Genomic DNA, 19,989 nt, shown 5'->3' on the forward strand with positions numbered 1-19,989 from the left:
ATACAGTGCCAATTTTGGAGAAGGCATATTCGAATTTATAAAACTATGATAAACACAGTAATAGGACTTTTATTAAAGCCTAACTCAACAAGCTAGTATAATGAATGTTTGTAGAAGCATAGAGAGTCTTAGGTCTGCTATACTTAATTGCATTTTTTTTCATTTGAATCATAGGTTAAAACGCATTAATAAACTATATTAACATGGGTAGGAAATTAAAGTAGCCAGACTCATTGTGAACCCCATGAAAGGGAGAGGGAAGGTATTTTTTTTTAAATGAAACTAATTTCAATCACACTCATTCCCTCATAGATTTCACTCTCTCACATTCCCAGCCCCACCGAGGTGGGTATGTCTGGGTGATGTGGCCCAGATCATTCTTTGTGTGATATGGAGCATGAAGGACACAGGTCAAGTCCTGGCAATGTCTCTTGGTTTCCTTTTTGATTAGTGATAACAAACTGATTTTGGGGCAGATCGGATACCTTTTAAGAGTCGATAGTTGTTATAGACTTGTGCCTCAGAATCTTGCCTATTTCACCATTCATGGCTCCTAGGCAAGGTTGCCACCTGTTGCCTTTCTTCCTTATTTTCTCTGTCTTCATGACTAAAGCCTGTCTCCCCCCAATAGGAAAAGGAATGGTCCAACAGGACCAATAGTCCAAGAGGAAATGGAATAGTCTAAAAAATGTGGTTCTTTCCCAAATGTTTTCATTTTTATCTAGAAAGACTACTATTTTCATCAGTATTTTATGCTCAGGAATTTTCCTGTCAAATTCAATCTCTTGGCACTATACAGTCCTTATAGGGAAAAAAAAAGGTGATTATATATGGGGATCTGCACATTCTTTATAGTTCTTATGTTCTTCAGCGGGTACAGTTTAGTTAACGTTTTAGAAAAGAAGCCAAATCAGTTCACAACAGATTAGAAAATATCTGTGATCACAGCCACAGTTAATATTTATATAACATAATGGAAATCATGGCAGCTTAAGGAACTGCAACAAGATTCATAGGGAGCAGAATATTATATATAACAGGTGGAGAGAAAAAAACCCCACTCAGTCCCATCTTCATGACTCTTCAGTCTTTCTGCTTCACAGTTAAGGAAGGGAGTATGTTCTAGAAAAATTTTTGCCACCAAACTGTATCAGTTAGGCTAATAAATAGATTTGATTTAACTCCAGTATTATATATGTTACATATATATATATATATATCACACATACATTCATAATCATTATTGCACAGTTCAAAAAAATTTGTAAATCCTTGACTCCTGCCCAACCTTAACTGTATAGTTTACACAGAATCGGAATAATGATAACACAGCACAATTTTGTGGATTTACCTATCATGCATTCCCCAGAAATCAACAGAATATGCAGAGTGTTGTGAGTGAGAAGAATTAAGACAATGAGCCCCTAAGTCTGTATTTTTATTCTTCTATAAAGTCAGTAGCTGGGCTAAGTAAAATCTCTATTCTTTCTGGTTTTATCATTCCAGATAACCCAAAACAAAGCAGCCGTGTCCCAGTGTTCATTAAGGTTTTGGATGTAAATGACAATGCTCCAGAGTTTGCCATGTTTTATGAGACCTTCGTCTGTGAAAATGCAAAGGCAGAACAGGTGTGTTTTCTGCTTGTGCTAAGAAAATATTCCAAATTAACTGAGTTTTGCTACTACTATTGCATCACTTCATCAAGAGGTGTACTTTGCATTGCATGAAACTGTCAGTTTTGCAAAATTAAACTAAACAGTGGCTGCACAGTATCTGATTACACTTGGCATTCTTGCAGCAATGTGACAGTATCTTCTAGGCTGTTGTTTTCTGTACTGCACCTTGTTATCCCCGATTCATTTTCATTCTGTGATTCTTTGCATTATTTAGGCACCTCCACTGTATCCTTCAAAAACAGTTTCTGGTCTGTAACTTTTACAGGTCCTGTCTGTGATATAATTATTTCCTGCCAGATAACTCTCACTCTACCAGTCCTATTACTAAATGGTTCAAAGTAGCAGGTAATTTGGAAGATTCAGCCAAACCATTCCTGTGACTTGAGATCTGGGTAGATAAATACACAGCCAGCTTGGTCTGTCTCAACTTTCATCTCTATTGCTTGTCACATGCAGAGGTTTCCTACCTGTCTGGAGTGGCATCAACCCAAGCTTGCTCTTGAATTCAGCATGATTTTCCTGCCAACTTCTAAATTCATTACGTTACTGGCTGATGATATAGAATACAATAACATGGTCATCCTAAACAGCATCAGCAGCACATGGATCACTTTTCTTAAGCTCTCCATAGCAGCATCAGCTGCCTTAAAGCAGGAGGAAAAAAAAATTAATAAAATAAGATTGCTTTACAACCCTAGATATATAAATAAGTGTAAGGTCCATTGACTTTGAAGATAATTTTGTTCTTATTCTTTCAGCTGATACAAACATTAAGTGCTGTTGATAAAGATGACTCTTACAGTGGACATCAGTTTTCATTCTCCTTAGCTCCCGAGGCAGCCAGCAGCTCAAACTTTACACTACAAGACAACAGAGGTGAATTTCTAGGAAGATTTTTCTTTATTATCTCATCCTTGCTTACAGTCTTCAGATGAAGAATTTAATGCATGCTTTGTGTTTGCAGACAACACAGCAGGGATTTTCACCCGAAAAACCAGATATAACCGGCATGAAATGAGTACCTACTTCTTGCCAGTGGTAATATCAGACAATGACTACCCTATCCAGAGCAGTACTGAAACAGTGACTATTCGAGTATGTGCTTGTGACCATCGAGGAAAGATGCTGTCCTGTAATGCAGAAGCCTTGATCCACCCTACTGGTCTTAGCACTGGGGCTCTTATTGCCATTCTTCTCTGTATCATTATATTACTTGGTAAGTAGCTCAGAGGTATTTTGTTCATTTCATGGTTATTTTGCATTGCTGCAAGTTATGATACAAAGGCTAGGACAAAAGCAAAATGAAGACATCCTCGTCTTGCCCTGCATTTATATTATTGTATTTCCTCCTCTGAGGGCTCCTACCGATACAGTGTATAGAAAACATCCTATCTAATCTTGGTTATCTAAAAGTTAGCGATGTCCAAGGAAGACAAGACAGCTGGGCTCCACCCTCGGGTCAATGGAAAGAGACAGGCACCTCTAGAGAGACATTCATCCCATCCCCTTATTGGTATCTGAGGTGGACCAGGCACCCTCTGCAAGAATCTGTCTCTTTCTGTTAACTGTAGAAGGAGACCAGATAACTTCGTTTTAAACAGCTAACTTCCTGTGTCTAAACTGAGGAGAAAGAAGTGTCCGTGCTTCTGTTCTGCTGGAAAAGGATGCTGAAATGGGGTGGCTAATAAAGCTGTCTCTCAAAAGCTGCCAGGTCCTTCCTTTCAGCCACCTCTGAATATGAACAGGTTGGATCCTGCGTGTGCAGAATGTACAAATAGATGTCTGGCTACAGCACTTACAGGTGGTCAACATTTATTTTTTTATAAAACATTTCTCACATTCCTCTTACTCAGATTCCACCGTACAGCAAACAGGTGATCCATCGGTCCCTCAGTCAGTAGCCATAGTCTATTCATCTGGGCAGAAATGTACAATACAACACAGGCAGTTTTCAGGGAGATGTTTTTAGTCACCTTTAGGAGAGAAGGAAGCCAGACTAATTTTATGGCAGTAGTTTCAAGCAAAGGAGAAAATGTTTCCTCAGTGATACCACTTCTTTCTACCATACCCATCCTTGGATTTGCTCCTCACCACTGCCAAATCATCCTAATTCTTACTATTAAGAAAATTTCCTTCTCCAGTGGTGAGTCAAAGACCACATTGTGATTCTTAGATTTTAACAATATAGTCAAGGCTTGCCCAAATAAGCACTATCCCATTTTCAGAAAAGATTCCCACAATAACAATCCTACTCTTAATTTGCCATTAAATTTATTTTTCAAAACATGGTATCATTGCCTCTAAGGGCTGAGCTTACTTTGTATCAAGTTCTTTACCAGAAAGAAATCTAATGCTGCAGGTAGTCTTGCACTTGTTAGTACAACTGTGCTCATTAATATCAATCTGACATTAAACGATTTCCTGGTTTATATCAATCGAAAATAATTGATTCTGTGTGCTAAGCAGCACTTTATGTCAATTACTGCTTATGCCACCATGCACCATAAGCAGATTTTCAAATAACTCAGCTATATAATTTTTTGTTTTCAAGATGGTTGCAGGGTTTGCATGTGCAATGACTACAGAGTGAAAAACAATACTCTGGGCAGACCTGAACCACATCTTAAAGTTTAGCAACAACAAAAAGTGCCTACAAATTCCTAGGTTTATTTACAGTTTGAGCAAGTCTAGTGGTTTATCAGGAGGCCTCAGATACTGCTAAACACTGACATGCAAATAAAGGTGATGTACTTTAACATATAAATTATAATGGGGGCTTTTGTCTGCAAGTTCAGCACAAAATAAGAAAATCCAAGTATCATAGATGTGACATAATTATCAAGATCTCGTCCCTGAATATTCTGTGTAGCGTCTTTTTTTTAATGAGGTACTTCAGTGACACATCAATGTAAAAATTGTAAATGTAAAAATGTGAAAAACATTCCTATGCTTTCTCAGATCATTCTACAAGTCGCTATTCTGGAAGCTTATTCAAAATTGATGCTGTGTTTTTCAAGTTCTCCAAAATTCTCTCCAGCTACCTCTGTTCTCTCACATGGATCTTTCCCCAGTCCTCCCATGTGGTGTCAGAGCCTTATGCTCTTAAGGAAGAGACTTGTCTCTTACTGCATTTTTGCACAGCAGCACAAAGAAGCATCACCCAGATTTGGACCCTTACATGACATTGTAAGTAAATCCTCATCATTAGGGTGACTTGCTTGAAGCTTTCACCACCTGAACCGGCCCTCCCAATTCCTTCAGTTTCACCACCTCACTTATTTCCTTTTAACTCATATTAGCAGGTGTTCTCCCTTACTTAGACTATTCCTGTAGTAAAGACACAGCTGGAATTACAACATTTTCCTACTTTGTCCTGTCTTCTTGGATCCCTCTATAGTCAATGGAGAGAAAGATTACAAGACGTCTACAACATGCTTGAGCACACGAACAGACACCATCTTGCTCTAGGCAATCCTGCAGGGGAGCCCATCATTTAAACAAAAATAATCAGCTTTTTTTTCTGTCAAACAAAGCTAAGAAACACAAGTTTCAATGGGCTAAAATTTTGTCTGGGGGATGTCCTTAGTCCTTGGCATCGCCCTTAAAAGGGATACAAATGAGGAAGGGACTGAAAAAAATACAAAAATCTTTAATAGTTACTGTGCTTTGACTCACACATCATTTTATAAATACATCTGACATGAAAGATAATTTTGATCCACCTTATCATCTTATATCAATGAGTTTAGGCATTTTCTGATTTGCTTTGCTCTGCTATGAAAGAACTATAAAGACAGCAAGACATGTCTTTTCTTGGAGTTTGCACAGCAGAGCTGAAGTACTGGACACTGTGGACCTCAGATTACCAAAGCAACAATGATAGTAGTAAAACATCCTTGCTTCTTGCTGCTGTTCATTTGTAAATATTCAGCCATTTACCATCTTAAGGTAGGATCCAGCTAAGAAATCTGAAATTAGCTTCTAAAGGAAATAGTGTTGAACATATCCCCTCCCACCCTCTGTGCCCACTTCTCCAACAGTACCAGGGATCAATGTTGAGAAAAAAATATTTCCATTTGGATCAGGGCCTTAGAAAGAGTTCCTGTCCTTCAAATAAATGAAAAATATATGTATATACACACACATCTTAGAATGAAAGGCATTAAATATCTGAGAAGTCTCATGCCTCTGGCAGAATAAAAATATACCATCATCATATCTCATCAGTCTAAGATTTAAGCCATGTAGTTTTTTAAGGTGATGTACGTTGTAAAAACATGCCAGGGAAGTTAATAAAACTTGGACTTCGTGCTGGCTGGAAATCCATTCCATGTTCCAAGCATTTTTCCAGAGGAGAATTAATTTACTTATCTTGAAATGCAGCTTTGCTAACCTTTTATCGTAGCCCAGTAGATACTAGCCTTGTCCACAGCGTAAAGTTGCGTCTCTTCCCAGGGGTTCAAGGTAAATAACATCTGCTACTCATTTTGGAGAAAGTGTTTCTTCCTTCCCAGCTTTCATGAAACTAGTTCTGTTCTCAAGGCAACAGAACTGCTGTATGACTCTGGGTAAAAATGTGCCTACTGACAAAAAGACACTTCACTTGGCTTCTTACAAGCTTGACATCTCCTTTCTTCTAGTGTATATCCATGTCATTTCATCTCCCAAGGTACTCACAGGCAGAGCAAGTACAGTCTGAAAACCTGACGTGCACATTTGCAGTTTTGCAAAACATCTTTTAAAACTTCAAATTCAAGCAGAGGCACAGCATTTCTTTGGGGGTTTAATGGAGTTAGGGATTAACCTTTCCCTTTCTCTTCCCCTGTTATTTTTGTTTCCAGTTACAGTGGTGCTGTTTGCAGCACTGAGGCGGCAGCGGAAAAAAGAGCCTTTGATTATTTCCAAAGAAGACATCAGAGACAACATTGTCAGTTATAATGATGAAGGTGGCGGAGAGGAAGACACCCAGGCATTTGATATTGGCACGCTGAGGAATCCCGAAGCCATAGACGATAACAAATTACGCAGAGACATTGTGCCAGAAACACTTTTTATGCCACGGCGGACTGCAACAGCACGAGATAACACGGATGTCAGAGATTTCATTAACCAAAGGTTAAAGGAAAATGATACAGATCCAACGGCACCCCCGTATGACTCGTTAGCAACCTACGCGTATGAAGGTAATGGTTCCGTGGCCGAGTCCCTCAGCTCCTTGGAGTCGGTGACTACGGATGGAGATCAGGATTATGATTACCTCAGTGACTGGGGGCCTCGGTTTAAAAAGCTGGCAGATATGTATGGCGCAATGGACAGTGACAAAGACTCTTAATATGTTGCCTTTCTTTTTTTTTTCTTTTTTGTTTCCCTTCCTCATTTTTGGAAACAGCATTGAGATACGTGAAGTGGCTACTTATCTCTATTTTTCCACAGCTGTGTGAAAGGGTTCTCTGTTCTACCCATTTAAATTGTAAAATGACTGCAGTCTGTGTGGATCAGCCATCAGAAAACCTTTTCTAGTATCATTTTATGAGCTTCCAAGGGGCAAAATTCTTATTTTTTAGTGCATCCAGTTTACCAAGCCAATCTTACAGGCACAGCCGTAGTGGAGGGGGAAAAAAGATCAGATGGGGAGCAATATTTTTACCTGTTCTGCTTATATTGTAAATTGGAGTATATTACTGTTTAAGCTCACTTGCTCTTTTTACTTGTATTCAGACTATTCAGCTCAGATGACTGCTCTGTTGATTGTGTATTGCACATCCCAATGTAATGAGGTACCCTAGTTTACCCTATGTATTATAGTCAAAAGTAGTGGTGATGGAATGAAGGTTTATTATACAAGTAGAGTAAGTTGAGAAAAAACATCAAACATGCATTTTACTCATGAGGAGGGTAGAAAAGCCTAATGGTTTTTTAAACCTAAGTGTTTTTCTAGAACTCGCCATTACCCCCAGTGCACTGAATCATATTAACACACACATATATATAGTTCATTGACTACTATGTATATATTCTTCTGACCCACCATTGCTGGAGAGATACGTGTGCGTGCATGCGTGTGTGGTTAGCAGCTCCAATACCTAATTCTTAGATGATTTCCCAGTTCTAACCCAGATCTGCCTTGTGATACAGGGTAAGTCATTTAACCCAACTCCAGATTAGATCATGACTTAGAGGAAGGAGCAGATAACTGTTCTTCATACATCTTCGGTCAGCCTCCACCTGCACATCAGTTCAGTGGTGGCCACTGCACTGGGGAGGTGGGAGTCAGGCTTTTCATATCCATCTACTTCTGCCTCTTGTCACACGAAGGAAGGGATTAGTAGCAGCCCCAAGGTGACTGCCACACATTGGGGCAACAGGAGCAACTGCAAAGGAGGAAACAGTGTTTTCTTTGTCCTGACCTTCCCTGCCTGGATGCCGAGGGTGGCTTCCTCACTGACTGGCCAGTTTTGCTATCTGTAAAGTGAGGAAATAATGCCTACCTCATGAGGATGTAAAACTATATAAGTCATTTGGAAAATGCTCTAGCAATGGAAAATGCTGGCATTCTGCTGGAGAAAGTAATTTCTCATGCTTTTTGGGTGGTTGTTTTCTTTTTTTTGGGTTTGGTTTTTTTTTTCCTTCCCAGATTCAAGCCCTGAATGCACAAGTAAGCGAGAATCAATTGTCATTCCAGTGGCCTGAAAATTAGGTTTTATAGCTATAACTCATTTTTTAAAATAAACTACTCAGCCAGGTTTGTTAAAGACTTCACCAAAAGGTAAAATTTTAATTACAAGTCTGTGTGTGTGTGTTTATCTGCTTTGCCAAGCTAAGGGGTGGGGGAAGATACCGTAGTCTCAGACCAAAATTATTTTCTTTATAACTTGTACACCACTCAGTATTTCTGTTGGTTTGTCAAATGCATGCAGTTGCTGCTCTTCAAATCCAGCCTCCTAGGAGAGGCTATCTGGAGAAAACCCTAAGGATCTGCCACGGATCATACCCAATTCCAGGAGCTAAAACTTACCCCGTGTCCCAACGTAGGGACACAGCCCATGGCACTGTGCCAAGGAAAGGAGTTTATTTTTAATATACCTCATACATAACTAATCTCATGTATTTCATTTTGAAACGGTATTTAATACTGGAATTACAGGCATGGATCTATTTCCCCCCTCCCCCTCATCCTAAGTGAATCAGTTTGAAAACCAAACAACAGCTCTGATTTACTCTAAAAATAAAAAGAAGGGAAAAAAGTTAATAAACAGAAAATTAAAAGGGATTAAAAATTAATCCCTGGAATTCATTACTCCTAGAGAGTTAAATAAAGAGAGCACTAAGATTCGTAAGTATTAGAGTTTTACAAGCACGACGACATAATTTCAGGTTTGGTGAATGGGCTGATGGCGCGGGGGGTGAGCCAGCCACGCTGCAGCGCCCGGCTGCACCTGGGGAGGACCCTGTGCCATGCGGAGGAGGACACTGCACATTTGCAGCTCTAGGGCAAGGCATGATGGCTCACAGTGCCCAGCATGATAGATTGGGTGGGTTTTCAGAGCAGTGGAGCCCAGAGTTTCAAAGGGTGCAGAGCTCCTGGTCTCCCTGATGGAGGCCTCTCAGAGTGCTTCAGCCCAGCAGTGAGGCGCCCAGCTCCATCGTTGAGGGGAGTTGAGGCTGTTGCACCTGGCACAACGGCAATGGCACGACTAGGCCCTTACTGTGCCCTCCTGAGGGCCCCTCAGTAATTTACAGTGATAAAAGTCTTTGAAAGTCTTGCCCTTCATGGCTTCATTGAAACCAGAGTGTCCAGGAGGCAACAGATCCTGGCTGTAGCAGCACAGGAGGGACCGTCTGGGTCTCAGACAGGCGGAGAGCAGCAGATGCTCAGCACCACCTGCCACAGGCCCCTCACTTGAGGCTGCTCTCCTCATACAGCCGGCAGAGACAGCGTACCCCTCGCGAGGCTCTCGCCAGCGGCTCCCTAAGACTGGCCTGTGTCTCACCCTTCACTGCATGGGGCTGCCACAGGCAAATCGCCTCAAGCTCAGCGAGCCCAGCTGGGTGCCCAAAGCCAGCCAGTGAAGTGGCCCTTCCCCTCCTCAGCCCCGAGGAAACAGATCTGTGTGCAGAGGGGATGGCAGAGGTGGCTGCAAACCACACATGCCTTGGGCCCTGCGAGCCACCCTGAGCTCACAGGGAAGAGGGAGCCACCGCCAACAGACTTTGCACCCTGAAAGGTCCCGGCCACCCCCCAGGTCAGCTTGCGTTAGCCGCTCCTTGGGGTGGAATGACAAGACAGGAGGATCACTTATCTCCTTGTAACTACTTTCCTATATTTGTACAGTGATTTTGTCTGATTTAATGATTGCTAGTAGTAGTCCAAGCACAAGTTTGGGGATTTTTTTTTCCTTTTTTTTTTTTCTTTTAATTGGAAGTTGTTTTTATCTTGTCCACTGAGTGACACAGTAAATAATAGAGTGGCTACTTGTGCCTGTTGTGTAAATATATTATATATAAAATTATGTTATGTCACCACAGATATGATGCCTGAATAGCGAATGGATTCTTCTAAGAAAATTCAAGGCAAACTTGCATCCAAATTATTGTTTATGCATCTAGGTTGCAAGCTCTATTTTTCCTGAAAATTAGACAGATTTAAATCTCTCACAGCAAAAAGTGTTCAATTCTGTCTTTTCTTCTTGTTTGGCAGTACCGCAAAGTGCAATTTATAAAATCAGTACTGCATATTAAATATTGAAAGTGCCATATTGCAGTGAATACAAAACTTTACAGTAGTATTTCTTTGCACTTTGTTGCATGCCAGCGTGCTAGATGATAGAAGTCAGTATTTAACAATGCTTTCGCACAATGCAAGAATTGTCATGAATAGATAAACAAATGTTAGACTATGGGTTTTGAAGTGGGGCTGTTTTAAGCCTGCTTTTCTTACAACCACACCTATTTGAGAAAAAGAAATATTGTTAGGAAGTTTAGCTATGCCAGATAGAGAGATGAGCAATGCAGTAGGCTTTAAAGTTGGAAAAGCATCCGATCTAACAGCAGGGTATCTATTAAAAGACACCAAGGAATTCAGTGGAGTTAACATTAAACCAGGACGTTATTTACATGAGAGATTTTTCCAGCCTTACTACTTCAAAACAATAACATCTCTACACTTGAAATAGCTTCTAGTACAGCTATTTCATCCCAGTTCCAAAACAGGCCACTTTATTTTAGAAAAATGATTATTTTTTTTCACTCCAGAAGAATGATTATTTCAGGTTAAAATCAATTCTGTCCAACAGCAGTACCAGTATGGGGAGACATGGCAGCAGATGCCTCCAGTGCAGTTGCACCAGGACAACTCGCTATGTAGACAAACATTTGGAAGAGCTGAGGCAGAAATTTGCAGCGAGCTCTGAACAAGAGAATTTAAGGGTTTCCACAGGGCTCCACTGACAGTACCACAGGATTGGGATGTGTTTCCAAACCTGACTTAGACAGAGATATATCTAACCATAAGAAAAACAAGTTGTCTGTGTTTTCCAGTTGATAAAATAATTGCTGGGAAAGATTCTGCATAGAACAACACTACACTTGTACCTACACTATTATTTTCTAAATTTATCCTAAGAAACAGATATATTTTTCTGACATTCTTTATTTTGTTAGTTGTCAGGTCTTAATGCATTTTATGGACAGGTATTTCCTAGCTGTTAAATGTGAATGGGAGAGGCAACCTTACAATGATTCAGTTTTGGAAGTAGCAGGCTACATTACAGGGCACAACATTTCCATTCCTCTGTCACAAGAAAACACAAACAAAACAAAACAACAACAAAAAACCACAAAACCCAACTAACTGAATATCTGCAGTACCATAAAAAGCAGAATGGTCATAAAGAAGTAGAGCAGGGAGAAATGGCTCTGGGAATGTCTGTCTGCACATGTACAGTATGAATAAAAAGGGAAATCCTGGACATTGAAAGTTGGCCATGTTTGAAAACCAGACTTTTCCATGTTGATCAGGGCCAACGCTGCACAGTCACTTCTAATACTTCCAGGTTTCCTACAGCAGCCAGAGGGAGATTTGCATGACTAGGAAGACAGAAATCACGTTTTTCAGAGCAAGCAAACTAAACCCAGGTCATTTCCATGCAGATTTCTAGGAAAGAAAGTCCTTTTGTCATGATTATTACTAAAATGTGTTAAATTTCTGCAGCAGATCTATCTTGATGGCCTTCTGCAGGGTGAATTACAGAGCGATTCTGAACAGGTAACTCTGAACACCACATTGTTAGCTCTTCCTGTCGCCATCTGTTTTAAATTTGTCCATGTTTCCTTTGGCTATAAGTAGTTTCAGAAGACCACTGTCCCAGCTGGATGCTGCCATCCCCTGCCCATTTGTGTTTCAATTAACACGACAGTCAGAGCTCCCTTGTCAAATGAGAGCTGACCAAATTAAGTCATTACACTACTTCCAATGACTGTGAATGATGTTGTAAGTTGTGAAAGGCAGGGGTTTTTTCCAACCCTTCTAGACCTGTGAAACAGCAGCTGCCTCTAATAAATGTCAAAAATGCAACATTTTTTATTTTCAGTTTAGTCTTCAGAAAGACTTGTTTTCTTAGAGAATGTTTCTGTACTGAAAGAAGAGGAACAAAATCATATTTAATGTCTACAGCTTCATGCATTGCTGCAGAAGTGAGGGAAAAAAACACAGCAGCCAATGCAATGTTTTAATGCCAGACTCTCCTCTCAGTAGTTTTATTTAGACAGAGCTGAAACAATCTTGATCCTGCCCATCACTTTGCAATATTACACTTTTCAGCTCAGACCCGCATTTGTCATACAATAAACACTTACCCAAACAGTTCATAAAATTCAGCAGGAGGTATCTAAAAGCCATGGCTGGGATTACAGGGTGTACAACAGTTAGAGAACTGGGACTTTCAAAGGATAGAAAGTGAATTGCATGGGGGTGGGGGCTAGGTAATCAGTCATATGCAAAGCAGGCCCATGGCACTTAGAAGCCACAAAACTATCATATTATGCATAGAGTTACTGAATTTCAAAGAGCTTTTACAGAACCTGCTCTTTTTTTTTTCTGCATGTGTCTTTTGCTTTCTTAAAAAAAAAAAAAAAAAGGAAGGGAAAAAAAAAAAGAGCTGCTAACTTCAAATTTCTCCTTCCACAAGGTCGATTTAACAGATAAGGCATAAGTCCAGCCTATAGAGAAATCCTTTCCACTCCCATGGGCTTTTGACCTTTCCTATGAGACTGCACTATATATGTAAATATACCTGGAGACACTTTCTATGAGCTTTTAGTTTTCTATGATCTATTACTTTAGTGTTTATTAAAGAAACAAATGTATAGAACTATTAATCATTCAGGTGAACACAGCAAAGAAACAACACTGCAAACACAAAATTGTTCTGAATTTTGACACATAAAACTCTTCAAAATCACTGTACTGTTTTAATTCTGTGATTACTTTCATTGCTTTGAAAAATTAAACTTAAAAGAAAGGCCTTACAATAAATGCTATGTGCATCTTAACTGTGTTACTGAGCAAAATTAATCTGGCAAACTCTTATTGCGATTTGTGATTTTTAAACCCTGAAAATAAATGCTTCTCAATATTGATTTTTTTTTAATTAAAAATACTTCCAAACATAAATTGAAACTGATGCCACCACCTGGGAAGATTTACTTGCTGGCATGCTCCAGCCACACAGTCTCTCACGATGTCATCCCCTGGTTGTGCCAAGGGAGCCTCAGCATCGGATGGATCTGGTCATGGCTCAGCACAGAGGATCGATTGCAGGCGATACAATTTTTGACACCCAAGAGATTTACACCTAGAAGCTTCCCTGTGTTGCAGAGGGACCTATGCTGGAATGATTATCTCTTCTGTAGTGTGGATGGGCAATCTGTTGTGGTCAGATGGCAATCGCGCACTCTTTCCCTTACATCTCCTGTTCACTGTACTGTCTTCTTTGTTGGGGGTGGGGGCAGGGAGAAATGAAATTTAAGGATATAATGAGAAACCAATTTCAACAACAATTTCTCACAGACAGTGAGTTTGCCTTTTTGCAAATTGATTTTTGTAACAAGTTATTTATATGATACTACTTAATAAATTGTTTTTTCTAACTTTTTTTTTTCCTAATTCTCTCTATGTTTTGTATTTATAACACTATCATAAAGATCAGCCTTTGAAAAGATTCTGCAATCACTTTAAGACACAGGGTTAAACTGACTCAGTCTTTCAAATGCCATTGGTTGTGTGTCGGGCTTGCAACGTGCAGTAAGAGCAGTAGGATCACTACTCTGTGATCAGCGAGGCCTCACAGAAGAGTGGTATCACTTCAGAAGGCATCATTTAGTAATGCTTACTATGGGGAGGATATTAGTCTATAATCACAAGCCAAATTTTGACTACCCAAGGTTTCCCAGGAATTCAGCAGGAGCTTTCTTGAAGAATCATGTGGAATACCTTCCTTGAAGCATGTAAAGACCATATCATTTATAATAGCACTGTTCAGTTATTTGCCTTTCATTATATGAGGTCCAAAAAAAAGACTTAAAGGCTCAGTTCACTTATGGAGAGTGCAAAATGTCATTTGCATTATTTTTCTACATAAGGAGAACAACCTCCAGAGAAAATTATTCATTTTAGCACTTCCTTAATAAAAGATCTGTCTAAATCTCCAGAAAATCCATCATGGTCAAATTTCTTCCTCAATACAAAGACAAAGAAAAGAGTGGGAAAGGTCACAGCAAAGCTGTACTTCATGAAAAGCATTAGAATAAACCACAAAAAGCAACCAGTTTAACACTGAAACACATTGTGTGGTTTGTAAAAGAACAGTGTAACTTTTGTAACTGATGAAAGGAATTAGGTTAAACATCCACCTGCAATCCTTGGTAGACCTTCAGAAGAAAAAATCTATATGAATAACCTAAGAAATCAGGTGTTTTAGACAATGGTGGATCATAAGGCTATAAATACATAAGTGTTTAACAATCTTATTATCTCAACACCAAATCACAGAAACTCAGCACTTCACTGTACATGGAGGACGTAGTTACTTCCCCTCCCCACCCTGCAGTAAGGACACACACCTTGCAGGTGTCACCACAGAGGGGCTGCAGTTACCCCATCTCTTGGCTCTGTTAACTTCTTGCATTAGAGCAGCCCTACAAGATTTCACAAAACCTCAGCTTGAGCTTTTCATCTTCTAAACGAAAGACAGAAGCAGCAGCAGGAATCCTGGCTGTCCACCTGCTGAGAGGTGGTCCAGGCTCTGTAACCCTCCATGTGTACTGAGGCTCCGAGTGCCAGAAGCAGAAGGACTCTACCACTTTTATTTACATGAAAGAAGAATCTGCCGCATTTCTTATCCTCTTATTGGATTTACTATATCAAAGAACACCTCAAAGGCTAGCATTTCAGCCAGAAAACATATTGGATTCTCAGACATTAATTTACCAGGTTTACCTATGTAAAATAACTTCCCCCCCAACAAGCAACTCACAAACCATAAAACCCCCAATATTCATCTTTCAGTAAAACTACCAAAGTCATCACAGAGACAAGTTAGCTAGACAAGACATTAAAGCATTTAACCAGTCTGTTGAATTTCAAGGACAGCTCAAACAAGGGAACCAAAGCAAAAAGCAATACATTTAACTGATGCTTTAATAAATGCATTAAAATTGCAGGAATAATCACACAAGCAGCCAAGTGAATTCAGCGTTAGTCCTTCCAATTTTAATCGCAGATAATGTTACTTCTGATGCTGTAAATGAAACCCAAATTTTTTGGATAAGGTACAGACATTTTTTTAAAATAGTACATATTCTTATCTAAAGCCTTTGAATCCTTTCCTCTTTCTTGCCAGTACTAGTACATCTTTCTCTGTTTTTAGCACAGTCAGCTGTCTAGCAAATACCCACCCCCTACATTTTCTTTTCTCCAAACTGACCACACCAACAGGTTCTCAGCAGCTGCCTGTGCCTACATCAGATGTCCAAGCATAGCGTCTCTGTCTCTCTAATCAGAAAACCTAGTTCCACTTTCTTTATTCCCCACAAATTAGAAAGCAAACATGAGCATTGTCAGAGCCCTCAGTCACTCACTATTTCAGACTTGCTCTAGTACTCTTTATGCATTTTTTAACCTTGGCAAACCATAGAGTGTAAAAAACCATGTATATTTTTACTAATTATGGAGATACCTGTAGCCTGATAGGACCTTATCATGTATCTTACTTTATTTAATAAAAAGATAAAAAACTTATCAGGATCAGGGGAAGAGAGTCAGAAAGACTGTACGCAGGGGGACATACTGACCTGAATTTTCCAAAAAGCTTTGGGGTTCTTCCTCCTTTATAAACCACTCCCCCCCCACACACAAAAACCCCACAAAACCCAAACTGGGCAAAATCACCTGAACCCCAAGACCTGTATACAGCTTTCCTTGTACCCTCTACTGGAACTTTGCTGGCTGGCTGCTCATGCATGATCTTAATTAATAAACAAATGAATAAATCCCCTCCTGATTACTTTCATATGTTTTTCTAGACATCTGCTTCTGCCTACATCGTCAGACAAAGCTGCTGTCTTTACAACTTAGCTAGGGAACTTATTTCTCTATCAGGATGCAATTGTGTATTTCATGTCAATTATCTTAATTAGAAGCAAGCTTAACCCATTTACCAATTACAGCTCCAGCATATTAGAACAAATTCTCAAACCTCCTTTAATAAAATAAAATAAAGCCAAAAATGCCCCCAAAGAACAAACCTAAACTCTGGTAACAAGACATTGACAAGAGGACTGAATAAAAGAGCTCTGGTAAGTGAAACGGTGAGGAAGCTGGTATAGGGACAGAAGGAGAACATGCGGGTCTAACTGGCTTAGTCTCTGGCACAGCATTCCCATAAGTCTTCTTACTGGCAGCTTGCAGAGGGTGCACTCTTCACCCTGTTACTCATTTCACATACTTTTCTCCCTCAAAACCAAAAAACAGAGCTATGTGCACCTTTGTTTTGCCACTGCTGGGAATGTTGATGGCCCAACTTATTTATAGTTGGGCTTATAATATAAAAAAAACCCCATATTGTGCCAAAAAACCCCACTATGCCAAAAAAAAAACCCAAACACACACATTCAGCATTTCATTTTATTGCCCATTAACAATTACTTTGCAAAACCAAAGCCAGGTTTTCTCTGGCTCCTCCTCTCACTAATCGCAGACTTTATCACTTATATTCAGATGGACATGAACCTAATACCTATTGCCAAAGACAGAAAGCCTAAAGGGTTAAAAGGAATCCAGTGACAAGAGGGCCAAGCCACCTGTTACTGCTCTAAATTATGGCTGGCTTAGCCATGTCTCTTCACAAAGCCTTCATTCTTTTACTGACCCATTTTCTGTCACAGTGTCAAATGCATTAAATCTAGAGTTTCCCATACCAGGCATCCCTTATGACTTATCTGTGAAGACAATAGATTTCAGCTCTTCTATTTGGCTTCTCATGCATGCCACCAACTTTTTGAGAGGCACCCACCTTTTATGCGCACACTGGATACTAGTCTAAGGAGCTATGTGTAGAAATTATTCCACACATTCTACTATCTACCTGCACAGAGCACATGATGGGCAAAATATTTAGCCCGCAAGTTTATTATATTCTGCTCACCTGCAGCATCTACCAGGTACTGACCCAATTATGAGTGTTTCCCCCTTGCCAAGTTTGCACATTCAGAAATAGTAACTACAATGGTATTTTGGTTTTTTGGTTTTGTTGTTTTCTGGTATTGTCAATATTTTTCTATACAACTTTTACAGTTGTTTTTAGTAGCAAAGAAAAGTCAAAACTACACTTTGAGATTCACTGTTCTGATATCTCGGTTTTTAATCAACCTGTAATATAATATTGATTACAAATGCCCTGAAGACAGGTACTTGTCTTTAGAGCAAATACTTCATATAGCTCTTTATTGCAGAAAGAGCCTTTCAAATGTTTTGATACCAAATACCCATCTGGCCCATGGGCTCACTAGCTTGAGCAGTCAGAATTATATCATTGATTCTGGCGGGAGTGAAATGGGAGTCCTGAAAGACAATACAAGTTAACTGTTTCATTACCAGCATGAAGCACAGCAGAGGACAGAGAGACTCAGTTTAGATGTTGTTCCTGAGGACTATGAAATAAAACAACTACACATGAACAAAGATCTTTGGCAGGAAGATCATAATATATAAAACATTGTGCCGAGACTTCAGCATTTCATTTTATTGCCCGTTAACAATTACCTTGCGAAACCAGAAAACCTCCTCATTGCATGTCAGCTGAGACATCATCAAATCCTCTCAGCTGTCTCCTTTCTCTCTCTCTCAATTCCTCTCCACTGGAAGCCCAGGTCCCTGATGCCAGCAGAGCTTGCTCTGTGCCAGCTCTGGCCACCCCTACTGCGTATCCAGCCTCTAGACCAACTGGACCAAAGCTCAGCTGCAGACTTTTATTTCATTCAGCTCTTGTTCTCGCATCTTCTTTCTGTTATCCTCTGGATAGCTTACACACATTCATAAACATTTACAATATCTAGTAACTATATACATATAAAGCTGTTACACTAATGATTACTCAGTCTTAACATCTTAATCCATCTTGTCTTTTGAAATCCTGCCAGGTACTTAGCCCACGCTCTGGTTTACACCTACAGGTGTGAATAGACTATTCACATTTCACTGATGCACACGGTTCTGGGCACTCACTACATACCTTTTACTTGTTGGTAAAGTCCAAAAGACCTTTTCTGTATGTGCAGTCCTGCCAGCACATGAGTTATTTCTGTCATTGCTGGAGCTAGTACTTCAATGAAGTGAGAAAATGCAAACTCCAAAAGGTATTTTGATTACTCAAGGTAAAACACTTTCCACTTAGCCTACCTTCCCACTGCTCAATCTCTTTGGGACAGCAAGCAGTGAGTTGGAGGCCACCAGAACTCTTTTAGGCTCCTTAGCAAATAAGGCACATTTTTTATTTGGTGTGAGGCATGTTGAGTACAGGAAAAGAAGACACACATATCATTCCTCCAACACTGAAAGAAAGGCCCAGAAAGTAGTTTTAGAAGCAATTTTTCCAATTAAAACAGTGGCCAGCTAGTGCTTTCTTCCTCCCCCTCCATCCTCAGCACCAGCTGTGGAAAAGACAAGAGTCTGTCTGTGTTTGTCTCACTTAAGGACAAAAGGGGTTGACACTGCAGCAAATGTAAAGAAGTGCTGAGAGTCAACTGGAGAAAAGTTGTTCCTGACAGAACTATAACTTGGACTGTCATAAAGGGTTAGTGGACACATTTACACACCTCCCATAAACCCAAACCATTAATATCGCAGGCACGTAAGAGCTGGTCAAAGGGAGCTCAGAAATACAAAGACTGTTCCAAAAAATATGGAGCTGGTTTCTAGAACCTGATGGGGGCTCAAAAACTGACTTTAATTTATATATATATATATAAAATTATTCAGCCTGTCAGTTCACTGAAACTAAAGGTACCGGTGCATAAAATGAAAAAATATGCATAAATCTGGCAAGATTGGTGTCTTATTTTCTTCAAGTCTGGGACACGGATTGAAACTCTAATCAGTCTGAAGTACTATTTGAAAAAAAAAAAAAACACTTTCACACTTGTGAAGACATGCTGATATGCTGCAGGTATGAGAGTTTATACTTGTGACAAAATTATCACATGTACTGTTAGGTGCTGTCTGTTCTAATCCTCAAAACCAATGCTGCTTTACTGCATTAGACTTCTCATCCATTGGCTGTAGCCACATCAAGTCATTTGTCATAAAGTCAGAATAAGAATACTTAGGCAAAGCAGCTTTGGAGAGAGCTCTCAAGCACATGAATATACTCCAGGCCAGGGTTCATTAGCACAATTAACGCCATATTCAAAAAGTTGCTCCATTTGAGGGGATGGCTGCAGCGCTCATTCACTTGAAATTGGCTCAATACAAAAGTACTGGTGTATCCCTCTGCAGCAAATGACAAAAGGATGGCCTGTTTGATTTCCAATACCCTCCTTCGCTGCTAATGGTTTTGCACCTGCAGAAGGATGCTTGTCTAGTCAGATGTTGCTTGCCATGTCCTGGTTTTATGGAGTTAAATATAATTACCACACAGCAGAACAAAGCTAAGTTGCACTGGGCTGCACAATTTAAATGAATAAATGACACTTTGGCGTATATTGGTTGCAAAAGGTCTTTGAGTTAGTTTGTTTAGAAGAGAAAAAAAAAGGGGAAGAA

At 39.8% G+C, this 19,989-nt stretch overlaps 1 protein-coding gene across 1 annotated transcript in view; it reads left to right on the forward strand.

The window, feature by feature from the left end:
• The window catches only part of CDH6 (cadherin 6), a 107,973-nt gene extending 94,177 nt beyond the window's left edge, over positions 1 to 13,796 (forward strand). Inside the window, exons 9-12 of the mRNA XM_055706021.1 lie at positions 1,507 to 1,628; positions 2,435 to 2,552; positions 2,641 to 2,892; positions 6,518 to 13,796. Coding sequence (XP_055561996.1) covers positions 1,507 to 1,628; positions 2,435 to 2,552; positions 2,641 to 2,892; positions 6,518 to 7,008 — 983 coding nt within the window. The 3' untranslated portion in view covers positions 7,009 to 13,796. The remainder of the gene's footprint in view (positions 1 to 1,506; positions 1,629 to 2,434; positions 2,553 to 2,640; positions 2,893 to 6,517) is intronic.
• Positions 13,797 to 19,989: the final 6,193 nt, after the last annotated feature.

This window comes from Falco cherrug, chromosome 3, assembly GCF_023634085.1.
Source record: "Falco cherrug isolate bFalChe1 chromosome 3, bFalChe1.pri, whole genome shotgun sequence".
Taxonomy (NCBI): domain Eukaryota; kingdom Metazoa; phylum Chordata; class Aves; order Falconiformes; family Falconidae; genus Falco; species Falco cherrug.